This window comes from Scophthalmus maximus, chromosome 10 (assembly GCF_022379125.1).
Source record: "Scophthalmus maximus strain ysfricsl-2021 chromosome 10, ASM2237912v1, whole genome shotgun sequence".
Lineage (NCBI taxonomy): Eukaryota > Metazoa > Chordata > Actinopteri > Pleuronectiformes > Scophthalmidae > Scophthalmus > Scophthalmus maximus.
In genome coordinates, this window is record NC_061524.1 from 9,496,468 (window position 1) to 9,515,691 (window position 19,224).

Sequence of the window (19,224 nt, forward strand, 5' to 3'; positions counted from 1 at the left end):
GGTGTATCCCATGGTGGAGCTTTTACCTGTTCACCTTCATGTGCCATTTAAACTGACATACCAAATCTGATGTAGTGGCAAAGGCCGCTGAGCCACTAGTGGCATTAACATCAGCCACTTTTCTATTCACGTTGGCTCTTAAAAACGTGGGTCATTTTGATTTGTCAATCAATAATAGTCTGGAATTATTAATTACTTTGCTGGGATTTTTTTTTCAGACAATAAAAAAGGCAGAAAGAAAGTATTTCATATGGAAATGATGGGACAAAGATAATGAAGGAAAGTAATTTGTATCAGCAACCAGTTGGAGAGGGTAGGTCCCCGGGGAGAAGTAGTCGTGTAGGAGTAAGAGTGCTTTATCAGTGGGATTAGACAGGGTAACACGCATGTTGTCTGCATCCAAATGGAATCAGTGGGACATGATGTTCTTATCTGTCCTAAATATTCAAATTAAAGTGGGGGAGATAAAACACATTGACCTGAAAAAAAAAATGTTTGCAAACATCTCCGGGAAGACTTTTCTTCTTTTTTTGCGTCAACTATCCAGACTACAGGACCGATGACACAGACATAAGAATTACCTGACCTCGACACTAGGCGGCGATACTGCTCTGCCGCTGGATCCGGGCTCGTACGTCACCGCTGCTTCCTTCCGCCTCTCCAACGCCAGCTGCGTGGTTTAGCCGCTTTAGCTAGCAGGGCACGCATCCTCGTCTTTCTGCTCAGCTATCGACGATCTTGGACTATCACCATGTCGTACCACCACGAAGAGGAGGAAGTGAAGGTCCGCATCGTTCCCTTACAGGCTGTTGAAAGCCTTTTTTTTTATCATAACAAGTTAGACACGCTAGTTAGCCGGTTAGCCAGCTAGCTGCATAGCATAGCTTACTGCAACGGCAAAAACGGTAGCCTGCGATGAGTTAGCACGATGCTAATAAGTGCTGCTTCTGGAGATGATTTGAATAAAACACAGCAGACGATGTAACGTGATGTAGCCTTTGTTAGAAAGAGTATAACACTTAAGACACATTTTGATTTAGTAATTCATGTCTTACTGCTCTGTTCCCTCACAGTACGACCCGTACGACTACGACCTGCACACCGGTGAGTATACACACATCCACCTACATGTGAGATGTCATCTCTCCTGTTGAAACTCGACGGCCGGTACACAACCAGGTTCCACGTGTGAACTACACGTCGACGTGTAGCTGCACTCGACTGAAGTACATCATTGAGTGGAGCTCCAGTGGGTCAGTGTGTCTCCTCCTCCTCCTCCTCGCATCTCTCTGCAGGTGACCCGAAAGCGGACCTGGCCTACGAGCGGCAGTATGAGCAGCAGACCTACCACGTCATCCCCGAGGTGATCAAGAACTTCCTGCAGTACTTCCACAAAACCACCTCGGACCTGATCGACCAGAAGGTTTACGAGCTGCAGTCCAACCGCGTCTCCAGCGAGAGCATCGAGCAGAAGATCTATGAGATCCAGGATGTCTATGAGAACAGGTGAGTGCCACCCCCCCCAAACCCCGACTGTGATGCCGCCAGGGACATTAAACGGTGAATAATCGCATGTTATTTTGTTGCTGTTCAGCTGGAACAAGTTGACTGAACGTTTCTTTAAGACGTCTCCCTGGCCAGAGGCTGAGGCCATTGCATCGCTCGTTGGCAACGGTGAGTGTCATCCGTCATCGGTTTTATTATTATTATAGAATTTAATTCCTGATTGAATAGGAATTTGCCCCGATAGTTATTGGCTGATACTCGCACATGTCATTGTACATTCCAAGCGGACTTAAGGCACGAGAAGAAGGCTTCACAATCAACTGATGAACGAGTTCATCACCGCGTCGTTCAGCATTGTAAATGTATAATGTCATTGTTTTGCCCCTCGTCTCCAACAGATGCCGTGTTCCTCATCCTTTACAAGGAGCTGTACTACAGACACATCTATGCTAAAGTCAGCGTGAGTAACTGCTCAATATAAACCGCGACCAACCTCTTCCTCGACTTCTGAGAAACGCACAAAACTGTCCAGTGTTTTGTATGAATACTATTTTTTGTCTTTCTAATCAGGGCGGGCCAACTTTGGACCAGAGGTTCGAGTCGTACTACAATTACTGCAACCTCTTCAACTACATTCTCAGTAAGTTTCAGCAAAATTTCTCACATTTTTCCTCTCATCAGAGGTTATTAGTGTAAAAAGAACTATTGGTGAAAGTGAGTTATAGGAGAATATTTCTGATTGTGCACAGACGCTGATGGCCCTGCCCCCCTGGAGCTGCCAAACCAGTGGCTCTGGGATATCATCGACGAGTTCATCTACCAGGTATAGTAAACTGTATTCTTCATTTATCCTTGATTATCAAGACTCGCCCATAAAAATTAGACAAATGTATTGGTGTTAAAATTGAGGCCAGGTCAAACAGTAGTTACAAAACAGCCCGTAGACACCGTGTGTGAATGCAGCTAACGCAGACACCCCTCTTCAGTTCCAGTCTTTCAGTCAGTACCGCTGCAAGACGGCCAAGAAGTCCGAGGAGGAGATCGAATTCCTCAGGAACAACCCAAAGATCTGGAATGTCCACAGCGTCCTCAACGTCCTCCACTCACTGGTGGACAAAAGCAACATTAACGGCCAGCTCGAGGTGTACACCAGCGGAGGTAGAGATTTATGTTCTGGACATATTTGTTTTTTTGGGGGTAATTATTTGAGTTAATAGGCCTTTTTAAAGTTACCCCAAATAAGATGCAGTGTAGGATGTAGTGAAACCTCACTGTATTTAGCTTTGGTGTTAGACAAGACAGTTGGTATATGTGTAACACACAATTTGTTTGCATATTACAGGAGACCCAGAGAGTGTGGCTGGGGAATATGGGCGTCACTCTCTGTACAAGATGTTGGGTTACTTCAGCTTGGTGGGGCTCCTGAGGCTTCACTCTCTGCTTGGCGATTATTACCAGGCCATCAAAGTCCTGGAGAACATTGAGCTCAACAAGAAGGTAAAGACCCCGTTTAGTGCAATGAATGTCGAGAGGAAGATGCCCGAGTACCACTGATGATGAATATGATTTTTGCTTCCCCGTCTCTCAGAGCATGTACTCCCGTGTGCCCGAGTGCCAGATCACCACCTATTACTACGTGGGATTTGCTTACCTGATGATGAGGCGCTACCAGGATGCCATCCGAGTCTTTGCCAACATCCTGCTCTACATCCAGAGGACGAGAAACATGTTCCAGAGGTCAACATACAAATATGAGATGGTCAGTCAGAGCACTGCTTTTCAGATTTCAGAGTAGTTGACAACTTTTTTTTTTTAATCAGGAAAGGTTGATGGAGAACCTTCAATCAAGCTGAGACACTTCTTAGTTCATTGTTATGCCCTGTTCAATAACCTGTGATTCATTTTAGGTGTCAAGTCGCAAGCTTATATACGAGAAAAGCTAATTAGATGTCTTGACGATCCTATCTATTTACAGATTAACAAACAAAATGAGCAGATGCATGGTCTGCTGGCTATCGCTCTCACCATGTATCCGATGCGCATTGACGAGAGCATCCACACCCAGCTGAGGGAAAAGTACGGAGACAAGATGCTGCGAATGCAGAAAGGGTAAGAAAACAAATTCTTCACATCACAGTGGAGCAAATGTGTTTAATTTCCAGCTTTTTTTTTTTTTTCAAACCTCAATTTAGTTTTTCCCTTCCACTTGCAAAATCTTTTATACTGACCAGATTTTTTTGTCTTTTCTGTCAAACAAAGATCAGCTTAAGATTATAGAAATTACTTTGATTATGTTAAGATACAAAGGTGTTGCCGGTATGTGTGCCGGCAGTGTGTGATAGAAGGGCTTTTCTCTTTTCCACGTCAGAGACCTGCAGGTGTTTGAAGAGCAGTTCAGTTTCGCCTGTCCGAAGTTCCTGTCACCCGTAGTGCCAAACTACGACAATGTCCACCCCAACTACCACAAAGAACCTTTCCAGCAGCAGTTGAAGGTCTTTGCCGAGGAGGTGCAGCAGCAGGCCCAGCTCTCCACCATACGCAGGTAGAGCATACCGTCAGTCTGAATGTGTCACGGTTAATTAACTGTATTAGGTGGTGATAAAACTAAAAACGGGACATTTTGGATGCGGGTAATTTAAATTGAGATCATTTCTAGTAGCCTGTTCACTTGGATGTGGTTGCAGGACGTCTGTACATGTCAACTAAGTCACAATGTGTCCCTCCAGCTTCCTGAAGCTCTACACCACCATGCCAGTGGCCAAGCTGGCAGGTTTCCTGGACATGACGGAGCAGGAGTTCCGTATTCAGCTTCTCGTCTTCAAACACAAAATGAAGAACCTGGTGTGGACCAGCGGCATCTCGGCTCTGGACGGAGAGTTCCAGTCTGCTTCCGAGGTCGACTTCTACATTGACAAGGTGTGTTTAAGTCTGTTCAAATAAAGTGATCTTAGACATTTTTATATTGTCACAGTGTATGGGAAGAGGTGGACTGTGTGGAATGCCTCTGCCAAAGGTGCTGTTGTTTTTTTTTTCCATAGCATGTGAAACATTATCTAAACAAAGTCAGGGGTTCTATTTTGTTTTAAGTAGTTCTTTGTTTCTCTCCCACAGGACATGATCCACATTGCTGACACTAAAGTTGCTCGTCGGTACGGAGACTTTTTCATCAGACAGATCCACAAGTTTGAGGAGGTGAGAACTTATCTGTTTTACCTCTAGAATGGAAAATAAAGTGCTGATATTGACACTTTGCTGCCTGTTGAAGACTGAAAAACTAGATGTTGATTCCGTCTCCCCACAGCTGAACAAGACACTGAAGAAAATGCCTAGTACCACTAGTACCACTGCGGCATCAGCGAGTGCCACGGCCCGAGCAGTCTGACCAGCAGCAGTGAGGAAGAGCTCTGCCCCGTCAGTCTCTTTCAAGCTTTTTGACGAATATTGCTGATGAAAACTTTTCTATGTAACAATAAAAGGATGGAGTGATGTGCTAAAACCCCAGATTTTTTTCTTCCTCACTACCTGTCCAGTAGTTACTCGCGACCACTAGGTGGCAGTGTTGACCAAGCCCTCACAGAAAACCTGAATTTTATATATAAAGGAGGAAGTTATTTCTGCAATGCCCCACCAGAATTCAAAACATTAATACATTAGGCCACATTGTTATTGGAGGTCTGTTTCTTTTGAATTGGACCAGTGAGAACAATAGAAGTCAACCTAGAGGAAGTCATTGTAATGCTCATGGGGGACAAATGTTTAGTTTCACAGGTCATTAATGTTTCTCAGACTTTTGGCTTCATTCTGCTGCATCGGTTTCACTGTTTATCGCTCTTCTCCCATCGTCCCACTGACTGTGGTCAGAGGTCATTGCATATTTCTTTTATTATCATGTAATCATCCAACAACATTTCCCAACACAGATCTGAGGACTGGTGACAAATGACAAAGAAATAAAAACTTACTAAATAATATATATAAAAAAGTAATTTTAAAAACACACCACTCGTCAGTTGTCATAAAGGATAATAGAACTACATGTCACCATAGCACAATATACACATACTCCAAACAGCCATAATTATTCCCTACCTATTTTGGTAAGCCAGCATTTATCTTCAAAAATATCTTTTGATTCCATCACATTTTTTATAAAATAAAAAAATAAAAGCAAACATTCTCATTTTGAGCAGGACTCCTACTCCCTCGAGTGGCAGTGTAAAGTCTCTGTGGGCACAACGCCATCTTCATGTCTATAAAAATTTGATTATTATTTTTCTTTTGAATTCCATTTATAAGTAGCTTCCAAGGCTTTCACTGACGGCCTTTAATATCAAATTACTCATAAAAGACAGTTTTTTTTTTCTTTCTTTCACGCGGCTCCAGTCTGAGGCGATGTTCATCGTTTCAGTGAGGAGTCGTCTTGTACATGACTGATTCAGTCCATGCTAATCAAAGGAGAGCAGGACCACGTTCTGAATGTTCACTGCTGCTCTGCACTCTGGGAGTCTTTTGATCCTAAAAAAGCTCTTTCATCAAACTAATGCAGTAGTGTGGTAAAGGCCCTTTTCTCTCGGTGTCAGGTGAAAATCCACTCCATAAGCATCACTGGGGGAAATATTCAAAGTGCTCTTGTCCACATTAATGGCCATCTATAATTTCCAAGCAACAGAATGTATCTAATCCCTGAAAGATAATCGTCTTCTGCTCTGGGCTCACTTCTTCAGCACTGATTTTTTTTTTTTTGCAATAAGAAAAAAATATTAGAACATGATGAGGAATTGTGTCAGTGTTGCATTGATGGCCATCTGCTGGTCTGAGTGTGTGTATTTGTGTTTGTTTGAGTGTCTGCAGTCCAGGTAAAAGGTTTAGTGAGAATGAGGCACCTTATGTGGATTTCAAGGTCATGGATCAACAAGCTTCTCCCACAGGGAGGGTTAATCTTTCTCTTTCACTCAGCTCTTTGAATGAAAGTCGATGACACCGCTTGATTTGGTCTCGCCTCACCAGTTCTCCATTTCCTGAATAAACCTCTTGAAGTACCAAACGACCATCTTCAACTCAGACCAACCCAGGGTAAATGCGGTCTCGCTGATGAGGTTCCCTAGACTACACACACTCCTCCTCCAGTCCTCCCTAACCTCGGCAGGGTGGTGGTGTGGAGGCACAAGGACACACACAAGTTATGATTGCGCTCAGACCAGCGAGGCCTCGGCTAGTCATAACTCTGTGATCTCCAGGGGACTCTGCGACAGGGTGTCCCCGTCCTTGTGCCGGTGCATCGGGGTGGACTTGGCGGACTCTGTGCGGGCATTGCGCTCACAATAAAGCCCTCCATCAGCGTTCAGTGCCTCCAGAGAACGCGCCAGGGCCCGCTGGTCGTCCTCTGGAAGGCTGTTGAGGTCAGAGGTCAGGAGGGTACCGGTGCTGCCGTGGACCACGTGCACACCTTCGGGACCCTTCAGCTCCACAGGAAGCTTGTGCTTGAAGCGCAGAGTGCCACGACCTCCACCCATGCCCAGACGCTCGTCGTCCTCATCATCAAGATCGCTCTGTATCAGCTGTTGGAGGAGGACAGGAGGGGGGGGGGGGGGGGCAGTGGATTAATTCATTTATAAAATAACACAACAGATAGTAACAGATTTGGAATTAATAGCTTCGAGGAAAGGCTGTATAGAAGAGAAATCAGTGTATCAGGTGCAGTAAAAGAGGGAAAGTTGTGGATGCAGCGAGGCAAAAGATTGGCAGAGAGAAGGTGTCACACCACAGCAGCCGACGAGACGTCAGAGAGGGAAATCAAAGGAATGCAAGGTCACTCTCCAGAAGGAAGCAGAATGTGTAAAGAGGTAGTCCGTTTTTCCGAGCCCACCTCAGTGATCGACGAGTGATCTCCCTGGCTGGTGGATACAGTGACGAGTCGGGCTGCAAAGAGCGTTTTCAGCCTCAGGTAGTCATCCAGGACCACCTTCAGCAGGGAGCCCTGACAGGACGGCAGCTTGGATCAAACAGAGTCTCTCGCCTTGAACACTCTCACTGTCATAGTAGTTTATAAATGAGCATCCACAGTAAGATTCTGTGGGATCATCTGGGTCTCAACAGCCAAACGTTTGAATCCCCAGTTTCTCTTTTCTTCTCAGGACTGTCTGGAGACGCGTCCTGGCTCCCGTCCCTGACCTCGTCCCCCGATGGGTTTTGGGAAGGCGGAGGGGGAACGTACATGACCAACAAAAAAAAATGTGTGTGCGTTTCCCTGGTTAATCTTATATGCAGGTGTCTCACCTTGATGGGCCCCTCCCTCATAATCTGGCCCAGTTTAGCAATGTTGTCATACTCCTGAATGGCTGCTCTCAGGTAGCGATCATCCTCTGGCTTCGCTTGAGGCTCTCGACCAAAGGTACCCTGTGAGGACAACACACACACACACACACACACACACACACACACACACACACACACACACACACACACACACACACACACACACACACACACACACACACACACACACACACACACACACACACACACACACACACACACACACACACACACAAATACACACACACACACAGAAATTATAGTGAGGGTTTGCCTGCGTAATGAAGTTGAAGCAATGCCATGACTCGTCTAATCCTGAGATTTGTGGCTTTACTCTTCGTGAAGCAAAATATAATCTATTGAGCTCTTCAGATTATTGTTGTGATATGTATATGAACTCGGATTGATGTTAGTACTGACGTGGGTGCGTGCCGGGCTGTTCCACAGGTCAGTTATCTCACTCAGGTTCTCAGGCAGGTCGTCCTCGTGGTCGGCCTGAGCGGCCAGCTCCAGGTTTCGACAGAATGGGTCCAGCCACACTGGGTTAGCCCTACAGAGGCAAACGGCATAATACACCTCATCGAAATGTAAAGAAATGGAACATGAATTATGGTGAGCTTTAGAAAGAACTCATATTAGAGTTTGTTGTTGTTTTTGTTGATGAGATAAGTGTCTGCATGCTCAATATATAGCTATAGCCAACAGGCAGTGAGCTTAGCATAAAGTCTGAAGTCATGAAGTCTAGTTTTTTTAAACATATATTAAACATTTTTTTTATTCTCAGAAACAGAACTTCTTGCCCTTGATCCTCAGACTAATAATCATAACAACTGGAAAATCACTGACATAAACTTTTATAGAACAACACACAGTGATATTTGGAGGGAATTCCCTTGCGTGCACTAGTTGCAATAATGAAGCTATTATCTCACCCCTCAAAAGAGTACTTGTTAGTGTTGGGCATGTCTAGGATATCCATTAAACCCTGGTTCCCTGGGTGGCAGAGGACACATAATTGCGTTAGTAAAACAGCCTTTTACAGTTTTGTATTATCAGTTGGCAAAAGCTACATCCTGCAGTTAACAGCTCGCGGGGCCCCCCCCGCGACGAAGCCACTTCTCACCTGTTGATCCTACGACGATGGCTTTCAGCTTCCTCTGGTGTCTGCACCACAGCACAAAGACAGACGAAAAGAGGAGATAAACATGTTGATATCACTGCTCAGACAGAAAGCGTCAAAAACAAGGCTCATGACTGAGCGGATTTCATAAAATTGTATGTCAAAACAAAACCACCCTTATAAAGAATGCTGAGCGATCCTTACACTCTACGATAATGCCAGTTCATTGTGACAAAGAGAATTCCTGCCAGGCACAGCAGCACAGCCAGGATAATGATGACCAGCTGTAGAAGAGACAAAGAGAGAAAGTTTAACAGCATCAAAAAAAACCCTGTGACAACTGAAGGTTTTCTGGGAGTCCCAGACTCACAGACCTGTAGTGTGGAGATGTCGTCAGGCAGTTTGTCACTGACAGCGGGCTGAACATCCACAACGTTGTATGTCCTGAACAGGCTTCTCAGCTGCTCCTTGTTCTCGTCGATCATCTGGATTACCCTGCAAAGCATTAAGCACCAGGACTGGGTCAGAACACAATCCAATTTTCTAGTGAAAGGAGAGGCAGGCCTTAATACGCATATACTCTGCAAACAACAGTGTTGTCCTGAAGGACTGGAGTGAAAAATGTATTTCAAAATAGAAGGTATACCTTTCAACATCTAGGATGGTGTTGGTCTGATTGTTGACAACATGGATCAGCATGTCAGTCTGTGCATAATTGACCCTGCCTTTCTTGTCCACATGGAACTGAATGAAAGCAAAATGAGAACAAAAAAAAGTCAGATGTTTGTACAACACACAGAGAAAAGTTCAAACGGACATTCTAAAGGAAGAGCCTGTTACCTGTATGTCATCTAAGTTGACAGTGGCTCCGGTGATGTTGGACAGCAAGTTGACAAAGTCTTCCTGGTTTTCACGGACCAAATCAGGGATCTCATTGAAGACTATCTTGACCCTCTGGTCATCCCGCAGGATATAAATATTCACGTTGGCGGTTGTACTGTGTCCAGCAAAATCGCACGCCAAAATCTCCAGCTGAAAGTAGCCTGGATTGTAGGCGGTGAACAGGTCATAGGTTCTGATGATACCGTCTGTCAAACCTGTGGAAACCAGCCACAGAATATTGTCTTGAGACAGGACATGAATTGGACTGATTGGTAAGACAGGCTCTCAAAATGAAAAGATGCTAATATATCGGACTGTATTCTGTTGTGATGTGTCAATATTTGTTCTTAAGTGGGTTTTGTTGAAGCCATTCTAATTCAACTTTGCATTTATAGGGAAAGCACCATATTTTAAACCATAAAATGTTAAGTTTTTATGTCAACAAATCCAAAGAAACACCAAAAGGAACAAATATCCTGCTAACAAATATTTCCTGTGTCCAAAGTGTGATGCATCTTATTCCAGTAAGTTCACCTAAACAAGCAATGCCTTTAAATTGTATGTTTTTAACGGCCTGAATACTGTAAGTATGGAAGCTCACCGATGGTGAAGATGCTGCCAACATCCTCACTCCCATTGCTCTGTGACTGGAAGTAACGGATTGTAACGATGTGGTATTGGACCACGCTGTTGTTGCCAATGTCATTATCTAAGGCCACAACCTTGATCAACTCTGAACCCACTTTGGCGTTCGCGGCAACTCCTGAAACAGGGAAGCAAAGATGGACGGTTATTTTGGTTTTACAAGCAGCATACACATTTACAATACATTACGTTTAAGAACATAGATCACCTGCAGTGTACTCCGCCTTAGTGAAGCGGGGTTTCTGGTCATTGATGTCTTCCAGGAGGATGCGGACTTCCAGCAAGCTAGGGTCAAGGGCAGGGTTCAGCGCTTTGGCCCGTGCTGCCCTCTGACCCCTGGGAGGAGTCCAGCTCCTGTTGCTGGAAGCCTTGATGATGATGGAGTAGACCGGGATCTCCTCCCGGTCCAGGTCCTTATGCAACTTCAACTCTCTGTCTAGACTCAAGCCAAAGATGCCATCACTGTTTCCCCCTGCAGGAAGAGATGGAAACGATTTATGTTCAGTCATCTAAAGCTCCAAAGCAATCAGCTTTAAATAGAAATGAAAGAAAGAGGGATCTATACGAATGTCCTCATTATTCCAAAGCTTTTGAAAAATGAGGACTTTAATCTGACCACACAATGGATACAAGAGTTTCCACACAAACTGTATGGATAGCTCTTGATCTTCTTGAATCAAACAAACTGACTTTGGCCACATTAACATAAAGAATTTATGCTGATGGGTTAAAGCTTTTCATTACATTTTCTTCATGAACAGCAAAATCGTGCGTTAAAACATGTGGATATGTGTGAAAATCCCTGCGTCACCTGCAATGAAGTAGTAGACGACGGCATTGGAGCCCTCATCTGCGTCCACAGCTCTGGTTATGTTCCCCACCACAGTTCCTGGAGGGGAGTGCTCACGCACTATCAACATCTGGTAAGGCAAGCCGCCACGCTGAGGTGCACACAAACAAACACAACCATAAGAAACATACAAACACATTAATAGAAGATCTTGTGTACAAATAACCACATTAGGGCGTATTGTCACCATTGGTTTGAGGAAGACAGGTTCATTGTCATCGATGTCCAGCAGCGCCACCTGCAGAGGCTGTGTGGTCTCGTAAGGCACTGGTTGGCCCATGTCACGGGCAACAATGATGAGCTGAGAGAGATGTTTGGACTCAGTTAGAGACATGCATTTTTACACAGTTGCGTATGCTAACTGCACAAACACAGACAGGTGACTCACGCTATGGAGGGCCTGTTTTTCTCGGTCCAGTTTCACAGTCGTCGCGATGACTCCAGATATGGAATCTATGTGGAAGTTTTCCCAGTCTCTGTTACCTGCTCCAGTCTGCAGGAAGGCATAGCGGACCTCTCCATTCACGCCCTCGTCAGAGTCTGTGGCGTGCACCTCGTACACAGGCAGGCCTGGAGGCTGCTCCTACATGGAGGGCAAAGGACCAGCGTGTGCTTGTGTGAACTTTATCCAACAAATTGACCAAAAAAATTGTAACTGAAAAACGTTTTATGTCTGAAATTCCTGATAAAATGTACTGTTTCTGGTGTAAGTTAACTAACTCAACTAGTCAGAGAGGACAGATAAAGAAAGTTTAGCTGTCAGAATTGGTATCGGTAACCATGCATCCCCACCTGTGAGAAAAGCGTATGTTTTCTCTAATGGAGAAAATAATGAAAAGAGCCATGACCAACACTGACAGACATCAAGCCACATTACAGCTGATACCTCTGAGATATGGATGATGGTTCCATTGGCTGGCCTGACAAACACAGGTCTGTTGTCATTGACGTCTATGACTGTGATGATCAGGTCCGCAGTTCCCCACAGGGGAGGACGCCCCTGGTCGGTGGCCACCACAGTCAGGTTGAAACGTTCAGAAGACTGAAGCAGACGCCGGGAACGCACCAGTCCCGTGTTTGGATCCAGGGAAAATGCATCTAAAGAGAGAGAGGAAGTTTATGGACCAAGTAAAGATGTACAGTGACTTCACACAGTATTCAGACTTCTTCCCACTGCACTGTTGTAGATGTAATTGTAAATTGATAATTTGCCATGTTTACCCATCACATTTCCCTGCAAACAGGAAGCACTCAAATACCAGTTCATTCAGAATAACCAGCTTGGTGACCCTTCTGTGGCCTTTAGGAACATAGTTATACCTGAATGGGCTCCCAACATGCTGTAGAGGACCGCGCCATTCTCTCCCTCATCCAGGTCCGTTGCTTTCACTGTGATCACAGACGTACCACTGGGCTCATTCTCAAACACGCTGGTGTTGAACACGCGCTGTGTAAAGCGTGGCCGGTAGTCGTTGACATCGAGAACTGTCACCAGGACCTGATGTGCATCAACAGGCAGATGGCGAATGAGGATGAATTCAAACACCGAATATTCATGACACAATGATATATTCTAGAAATGGTCATATTCAGGACATCGGTATGTATCAGTAACAATAATCAGCAGATTTTCCTCCTTATTCCTTAAATGTGTAGCAAGCTTTTCATCGACCTAAAATGGCATTTTTCCTCTATGATCATATATTCAAACCCGACAGGATCTTCATAAAAGATCATTGTGTCATTAAAGCAGGTGATTTTACCTGGATAGAGTTCTCCCGTCTGTTGCTGGGGCTGCCACCAGGGTTGTCACGAGCGACGGCAGTAAGAGTGTAATGGTCCTTTGTTTCTCTGTCCAGAGGAGAGAGGATGTAGATCTCTCCCTGACACAGAGGAGAAGGGATAATTAGGAAGGAAGTGCAAGTACTGACTGGGAGTGGTGGTTGTTTCAAGACATTAATTTAAGTCTCTGTGTGTGTGTGTGACAGAAATGGGGCATGGAGGTAAAATATTTAGATTGTCCTTTATTACGGGCAAACGCTCAGTTTTAACTTAAATTTCCAGGCAGGATGCCGTTCAGTGTAGCCTCAATGCAGACCACTCCTTACCTGTCAATAAATGTTGATCTTTTCTTTTGATCCCATAAAAAAAATAATTCCTGTGGAATTTGCTCACATATAGACTCTGTAGTTCAAAAGGTCATGAACCTGTGTAATTTGGCCTTTAAGGTAAAATCTCAAGCACTGGAATCTTACGTAAACTTACAAAATACCCTGAAAGTAGAAAACATTCTTCAGGTGAAGACATTTATAAACAAATTGTGAGATTGTTGTAAAATTCAGATTTTATTAAAAATGTCCCAGTTAAAGTCTTAAGCCAAAGCAGATATTGAATATTCTGTTAGATTCATGCCATCAGAAAAAAGTTAAAAGATACAAAGATAGGGGCAGTCAGTAGCTATGTACGTGTTAACTTACAGTGGACGGTTTGATGCTGAACTTGCCCTCTCCGTCTACCAGGCTGTACTCAATGACAGCAAAGAGGCCAGAATCGGCATCTGTTGCACTGACACGGATTATGGTGGTGCCCAGGTTCACGTTTTCAAACACAGGCTCCTACAAACACAGAAAAGCAAACACACACTTTGGCTCAGGGACAGTGCAAGAAGATTATTATTCGATTTTACCTGTGCGTCCTACAATTCTGTTTATTTGTTTTCTTAAAAGCAGCGTGTTCAGTTCCTGATATGAGGGTTGTAGGAAGGTGTGCAGTACCTGATATGAGGGTTGTAGGAAGACAGGGTTGTTGTCATTGACGTCCACGATGCGCAGATAAACCGGCAGCTCAGCTATCCTGGGAGGAGTGCCATGGTCCCGGGCTCTTATTGTGAAATTCAGCCACTGTACCTGCTCAAAATCCACCGTCTGGTTGGCTACAATCTTACCTGAAAGATTTTTAAACACAGCAAATGTTGCACTTTGGATTCATCTGTTCAGTACCAATACTAAATCTAATTAAGCAAGAAAACTAGTTTATATATTACCTTTGAAGACTTAAGAAAATAGATGAGAGTATATGATAAATAAAACACAGTTTGCTCAATGATGTTTATTTTTAACCTGCGGCCTACAGCAGGTTGTTGCTGGGGGTCATACCAATAGAAGGGTCCTCCAGTCTAACATATCCTCCTCGGGGCAAGTGGAGCAGCTGGTAGATGACCTGTCCGTTGGGACCTTTATCTGGGTCGACAGCGGACACCGACAGCAGTGTTGTGCCCGGCTGAGCTCCCTCTAAAATCTTCTCTGTGAAGTTGGACACTCCAAACGGCCGGAAACGAGGGGCGTTGTCATTTACGTCCAACACGTTGATGGTCAGTCTCGCTGAAGAGAGGGTCGAGAGACAGGGTGAAAATAACTTTAAAAATATGAAAATGAAGATATGATTCAAGTTAGAAAAGGAACTTACCGTTGGGAACGCTCCCTGACTTGTCAATGACATCACTGGCATTGTCATGTACAGACACAATGATCTCAAATGTAGCAACCATCTCTCTGTTTAGCGGGTTGCGTACAAATACTGCACCTGGAAATTTACAGAAACATTTCTTATTATTATCTCAAAAGGGAGTAAAGCTTTCTAGATGAAGATATTAAAGGTGGGTAAGATCCATGACTCACCAGTGTGTAAGTCAATGCCAAAGGACTCCTGCAGGCCATCCACTGGTTTGTTCCCATCATCCTTTGCCTCCACTGAGATGATGTAATACTCCAGCCGGGGATGCAGATCTGGGTCCTCGGCGGTCAGCGTGGCCACCACCACACCAGGCGGTGTGGACTCATTGACGCTTATCATGGCCAAAGGCTCTAGGAAACGAGGCCGCGAGTCGTTTACATCATCCAAGATGACCGTCAGGGTGGCTGTGCCCGACAAAGGGGGTGTGCCACGATCAGTTGCCATGACGACCAGGCGGTAGGAACCACGCTCTTCTCTGTCTAGGGTGTTGTTGCCTACCAAGACGGCACCTGACAGCGGGTCCACCACAAAACGGTCCTGAGCACCACTCTCCAGACGATACATCAGCCAACCATTAGAGCCGGAGTCAGCGTCGGTGGCGGACAGCTGAGTCACCACCACACCTGAGAGAGACACAACAATGAGTGAGACGCAAACACACAGGTAATGCACATGCTTTTATTCTTGTGACCAGTAAATGCCATTCTCACAATGTAAACTCTTAACCCTAATCTCAGTATAGATAATGTCAGTCATATTCCTCCCAGCACACTCCTACACACAGATCACTAGGGCACAAGCCAGACCACGCACCAGTGGGACTGTTCTCAGGGAGTCGAACACTGAAACTGGATGGACTGAAGACCGGAGGGTTGTCATTCTGGTCCAGGATGGTCACTGTCAGCGGGACACTGCTGTTTAAACCTCCTATGTCCTCCCCAACCAGAAATAGCTCAACCCGAGGTTCCTGAAATGCCTCACGGTCCAACCTGGCACCCCCACGCACAAGTATCACACCTGGAGGCAGAAACGGAAACTGAGATATTAACATTTGCACTGTGGTTTTCCTGTGCGTGTGCTTCCTGAGGAGTACTGGTAACATACCAGTGTTGGCGTCCACAGTGAAGAGGTCCACCCTCGCTCCCAGCAGGCGATACTTCACTACAGCATTGGGTCCAATGTCTTTATCCTCAGCCAGAACCGGCCCATTCAGCACTGTTACTGTGCTGCCTAAAGGACGGGCAGAGATAAAGAGAGGGGCAGGTGAAGTACAAAGATCACAATGAGGGTAATTTTTTTTTGCCCCTTGCCACCTGTTGATGTGTCTGCAACAAATTTAATTCCTCCCATGATTCTTGAAGGCTAGGATTCATATTCCGGATGTAATTTACCTCAGTGTTCTTATGTATTCTTGATAATAAAAATGTACAGTTATTTCATATCTCAACATTCAGAAGTAAAAGAAAAAAATCACTTGACTCAAGATGCGCCATATGTAAACAAAGTCAGGAAGTGGGGTAGACGGTATTGTAGACAGCGTTTCAACTCAATGCTCTCAGCTGCAATAAGAGACTGTCGGTGACAGACACACCAGCGTGGAGATGCTACCTGCTGCAGAGTTCTCAGTGATTTCCCCCCTGTAGCTGGTCTTGGTGAATATAGGCCTGTTGTCATTCTCATCCAGAATGGTTATCACCAAGAGGTCTGAATCCTGGTGTAGTCAGGAATAAAGAGGGGGATTATGTAGCACAGACAAAAAAAAAGGGTGACAATACAAATCAGGAAGAAAGTAACATAAGTTAATCAGCCCACAAGTGACAAACTGTTCCAAAGCATTCCACTGCTGTAGAGAATAACGGGCTGGTTTCACAGTGCTTGTTTGCAGCTCTTGGCTAAAACGTTTTCTCACCTCTTGCATCGAGAAATCCTTTCAAGCATGACACAGTAGAGCTCTGATGGAAAAAGTTCACAACCGCATTGTGGGTGATTCTCATGGTAAGTAAACACTACAGTAGTGCCAATAGGACATGTTTTCAGAAAATCAGCAGAAAATCTTTCACATACCAATTGACCCAAAAATTTAAGATTGGCCCCTGTGAATTCCCCAAAAGATGAGTCGAAATGATTTATGATTGGCAGTCAATCATAGCAGCCAGTTTCAGTGGGCTTTATGTTACACACTGCCTGTTTGGAAAAGGGTAAACATGTGCACAGGAGATTGGGTTTACCCTGCGAGCGATGCGGGGGTTCTCTGGGTTGTCTTTGACCGTGATGGTGAGTCTGTACTCCGCCACTCGCTCTCTGTCAAGTGGTCTGTTCACTTGCACCACACCTGTCTGACGGATACAGAGAGGAAGCGCTAAGTCATGTATGATCTATTCTTAATATTACAGTATGTTATCACCTATCTGTGTACAACCTTACAGTACTTTACTTCTCTAAACAACATACAGTATTTGTATAAACGTGATATATACATGTTGAAAATCCATAAATGTGTTTAATGCCAAACCTGCTGATCTGTAAATGTATCTGTACAAGGGTTACGACCAACAACCTACCAGCTGCCTTCTACTTCCACGCTTCACTTTTTTCCACACTTCACTTTTTTCCACCTGTGCCACATCAGTAACTTGGTTTTTTTGTTTTTTCTGTATAAAACCACACCATCCATCTCTCTCACTGTGTCATTGATGTAGAAGGCTCCGTCCCGGTTGCCAGCGGTGATGTTAAAAGTGAGCAGTGCGTTGCGTCCATCGTCCGCATCGCGTGCTTGTACTCTGGCCACAGGGGTGTGTACGGAGGCGCCCTCGCTCACACTGGTGTTGTAAGGCAGGTTCAGGAGAACTGGGTCATTGTCATTGATGTCCAGGACATAGACCCCCACAACCACCTGAAGAAAACAGTCAGGAATTAAACGAAAAGAAGAAAGAAAAAAAAAAGGTTTAAAGTGGAGTCTTATTTACCTGGCTTATTTTTAACAATTGTGAAAAAAATCAGAAAAAATCGAATAAACCCCTAGAAAATTTGAATCAAGCAGCCACATTTTTGATGAATTAAAAATGTGACTGCTTGACCCTTGTCATGCAAGCCAAGATCATGACTATTCTAGAGGATAGTGGTGTTTGTGTTCATGTAGTACAGGCCCACCGAGCTGTTGCGAGATGGGGTGCCCAGATCTCGTGCTGTGACGGTGATGTTGTAGAAGGCTGTGGTCTCCCTGTCCAGCTCCACATCCTTCCTCACCCGGAGCTCGCCTTCCACCGGAGAAACCATGAACTCATCTGACAGAGAGAGAGAAAGAGGCTCAGAGGTACAGGATTATATAATATATCACCATCCTCACCGAAAAACAGTCCGGTACTAACTCTGGTGGTCTCCACCGGTGATGCTGTACTCCACTTTGCCGTTGAGCCCAGAGTCTTCATCACTGGCCCTGAGTGTCCAGACCCGAGGTCCTGGCTGGCCCTCGTTTACCTCGAAGGGTCCTTCGTAGGCTCTGGGGAAAGTGGGTGTCACATCGTTCACGTCAAGGACATTTACGAGCACCTAAAAAGGGAGGAAGAGAGAGAGGTGACTGACTCTGACATGTCAAATATGAGTGGAAGAAGTTAGTAGACTAGCAAAACTCATACTAAAATAGTTTGTCAGTACATTTTTTAATGCTTTTATTTTGGAAAAGATGTCTAATTTGAATCATTACTGTTGTGCTAGACGTCAAGCGAAAAGCAGGGTTTGGACACTGATCTGTTGCTGTGACAACCAGTGCGTAGTGTCCATTGCTGATCTCGAAGTCCAGCTCCTTAAAAGCAGTAATTCTCCCCTAAACACACAATTCATACACAGAGGGTTGAGATTCTTTCTATTGTTTATTACACTACAGTTTACTGGTTTCCATGTCTTACCGTGATGCTGTTGATATGAAAGGTCTGGATCAGGTTGCCATGAGCAATAGCATAGCGCAAGGTGCCGTTCAGACCCTCATCTGGGTCGATGGCCGTTACCGTGGCGATGGTGGCACCCACTGTGTCTGGTCCCTCGCTCAGCACGGTGACGTACTCCTCCTCAGGAAACTCTGGGGCGTTATCGTTCTCATCCACAATGTGGACATAGATGGTGGTTGAGGTCTGGCGACAGAAACAGAGAGACACAGGAAAAACTTTTACAGGTGCACGTATTTACTATTAACTGTACATCAACAACAAAAACTATAAAAGTTTGGATCCATTGTCATTTCATTGACTCACTCTGGGCAAAAAAGAAAGGCAAAATGTAAAATGTAAGTAAAGATGCATCAACACGTTTGTCCACCCTAAAGGAAACCACAGACAGATTAAGCAGAAGTAAAAGTATTATATATATATATATATATATATATATATATATATATATG

The 19,224-nt window shown here is 44.7% G+C and overlaps 2 protein-coding genes across 2 annotated transcripts in view; one reads left to right on the forward strand and one right to left on the reverse strand.

Moving 5' to 3' along the window:
- Positions 1 to 627: 627 nt before the first annotated feature.
- On the forward strand, positions 628 to 5,002 carry LOC118283354 (eukaryotic translation initiation factor 3, subunit 6 interacting protein). The gene is made up of 15 exons (XM_035605223.2): positions 628 to 784; positions 1,074 to 1,104; positions 1,296 to 1,506; positions 1,595 to 1,674; positions 1,905 to 1,966; positions 2,077 to 2,146; positions 2,256 to 2,329; positions 2,493 to 2,664; positions 2,849 to 3,003; positions 3,095 to 3,265; positions 3,482 to 3,615; positions 3,875 to 4,048; positions 4,233 to 4,422; positions 4,618 to 4,698; positions 4,808 to 5,002. Exons 1-15 carry the CDS (start codon positions 752 to 754, stop codon positions 4,886 to 4,888), a joined length of 1,719 nt encoding a protein of 572 aa, XP_035461116.2. The 5' UTR covers positions 628 to 751; the 3' UTR covers positions 4,889 to 5,002.
- Positions 5,003 to 5,370: 368 nt separating this feature from the next.
- The window catches only part of cdh23 (cadherin-related 23), a 137,328-nt gene continuing 123,474 nt past the window's right edge, over positions 5,371 to 19,224 (reverse strand). The window contains exons 38-69 of the mRNA XM_047334727.1: positions 18,737 to 18,958; positions 18,535 to 18,654; positions 18,200 to 18,380; positions 17,982 to 18,115; positions 17,515 to 17,724; positions 17,060 to 17,167; positions 16,440 to 16,542; positions 15,936 to 16,061; positions 15,645 to 15,848; positions 14,996 to 15,454; positions 14,784 to 14,900; positions 14,474 to 14,698; positions 14,093 to 14,262; positions 13,796 to 13,933; positions 13,082 to 13,201; positions 12,639 to 12,816; positions 12,205 to 12,416; positions 11,707 to 11,901; positions 11,506 to 11,619; positions 11,280 to 11,409; positions 10,677 to 10,940; positions 10,425 to 10,586; positions 9,782 to 10,038; positions 9,588 to 9,685; positions 9,316 to 9,436; positions 9,146 to 9,225; positions 8,945 to 8,985; positions 8,754 to 8,814; positions 8,242 to 8,371; positions 7,783 to 7,902; positions 7,373 to 7,483; positions 5,371 to 7,064 (exon numbers count right to left, since the gene is read on the reverse strand). Of these exons, the coding sequence (XP_047190683.1) occupies positions 6,723 to 7,064; positions 7,373 to 7,483; positions 7,783 to 7,902; positions 8,242 to 8,371; positions 8,754 to 8,814; positions 8,945 to 8,985; positions 9,146 to 9,225; positions 9,316 to 9,436; positions 9,588 to 9,685; positions 9,782 to 10,038; positions 10,425 to 10,586; positions 10,677 to 10,940; positions 11,280 to 11,409; positions 11,506 to 11,619; positions 11,707 to 11,901; positions 12,205 to 12,416; positions 12,639 to 12,816; positions 13,082 to 13,201; positions 13,796 to 13,933; positions 14,093 to 14,262; positions 14,474 to 14,698; positions 14,784 to 14,900; positions 14,996 to 15,454; positions 15,645 to 15,848; positions 15,936 to 16,061; positions 16,440 to 16,542; positions 17,060 to 17,167; positions 17,515 to 17,724; positions 17,982 to 18,115; positions 18,200 to 18,380; positions 18,535 to 18,654; positions 18,737 to 18,958 (5,253 nt within the window). The 3' untranslated portion in view covers positions 5,371 to 6,722. The remainder of the gene's footprint in view (positions 7,065 to 7,372; positions 7,484 to 7,782; positions 7,903 to 8,241; positions 8,372 to 8,753; positions 8,815 to 8,944; positions 8,986 to 9,145; positions 9,226 to 9,315; positions 9,437 to 9,587; positions 9,686 to 9,781; positions 10,039 to 10,424; positions 10,587 to 10,676; positions 10,941 to 11,279; positions 11,410 to 11,505; positions 11,620 to 11,706; positions 11,902 to 12,204; positions 12,417 to 12,638; positions 12,817 to 13,081; positions 13,202 to 13,795; positions 13,934 to 14,092; positions 14,263 to 14,473; positions 14,699 to 14,783; positions 14,901 to 14,995; positions 15,455 to 15,644; positions 15,849 to 15,935; positions 16,062 to 16,439; positions 16,543 to 17,059; positions 17,168 to 17,514; positions 17,725 to 17,981; positions 18,116 to 18,199; positions 18,381 to 18,534; positions 18,655 to 18,736; positions 18,959 to 19,224) is intronic.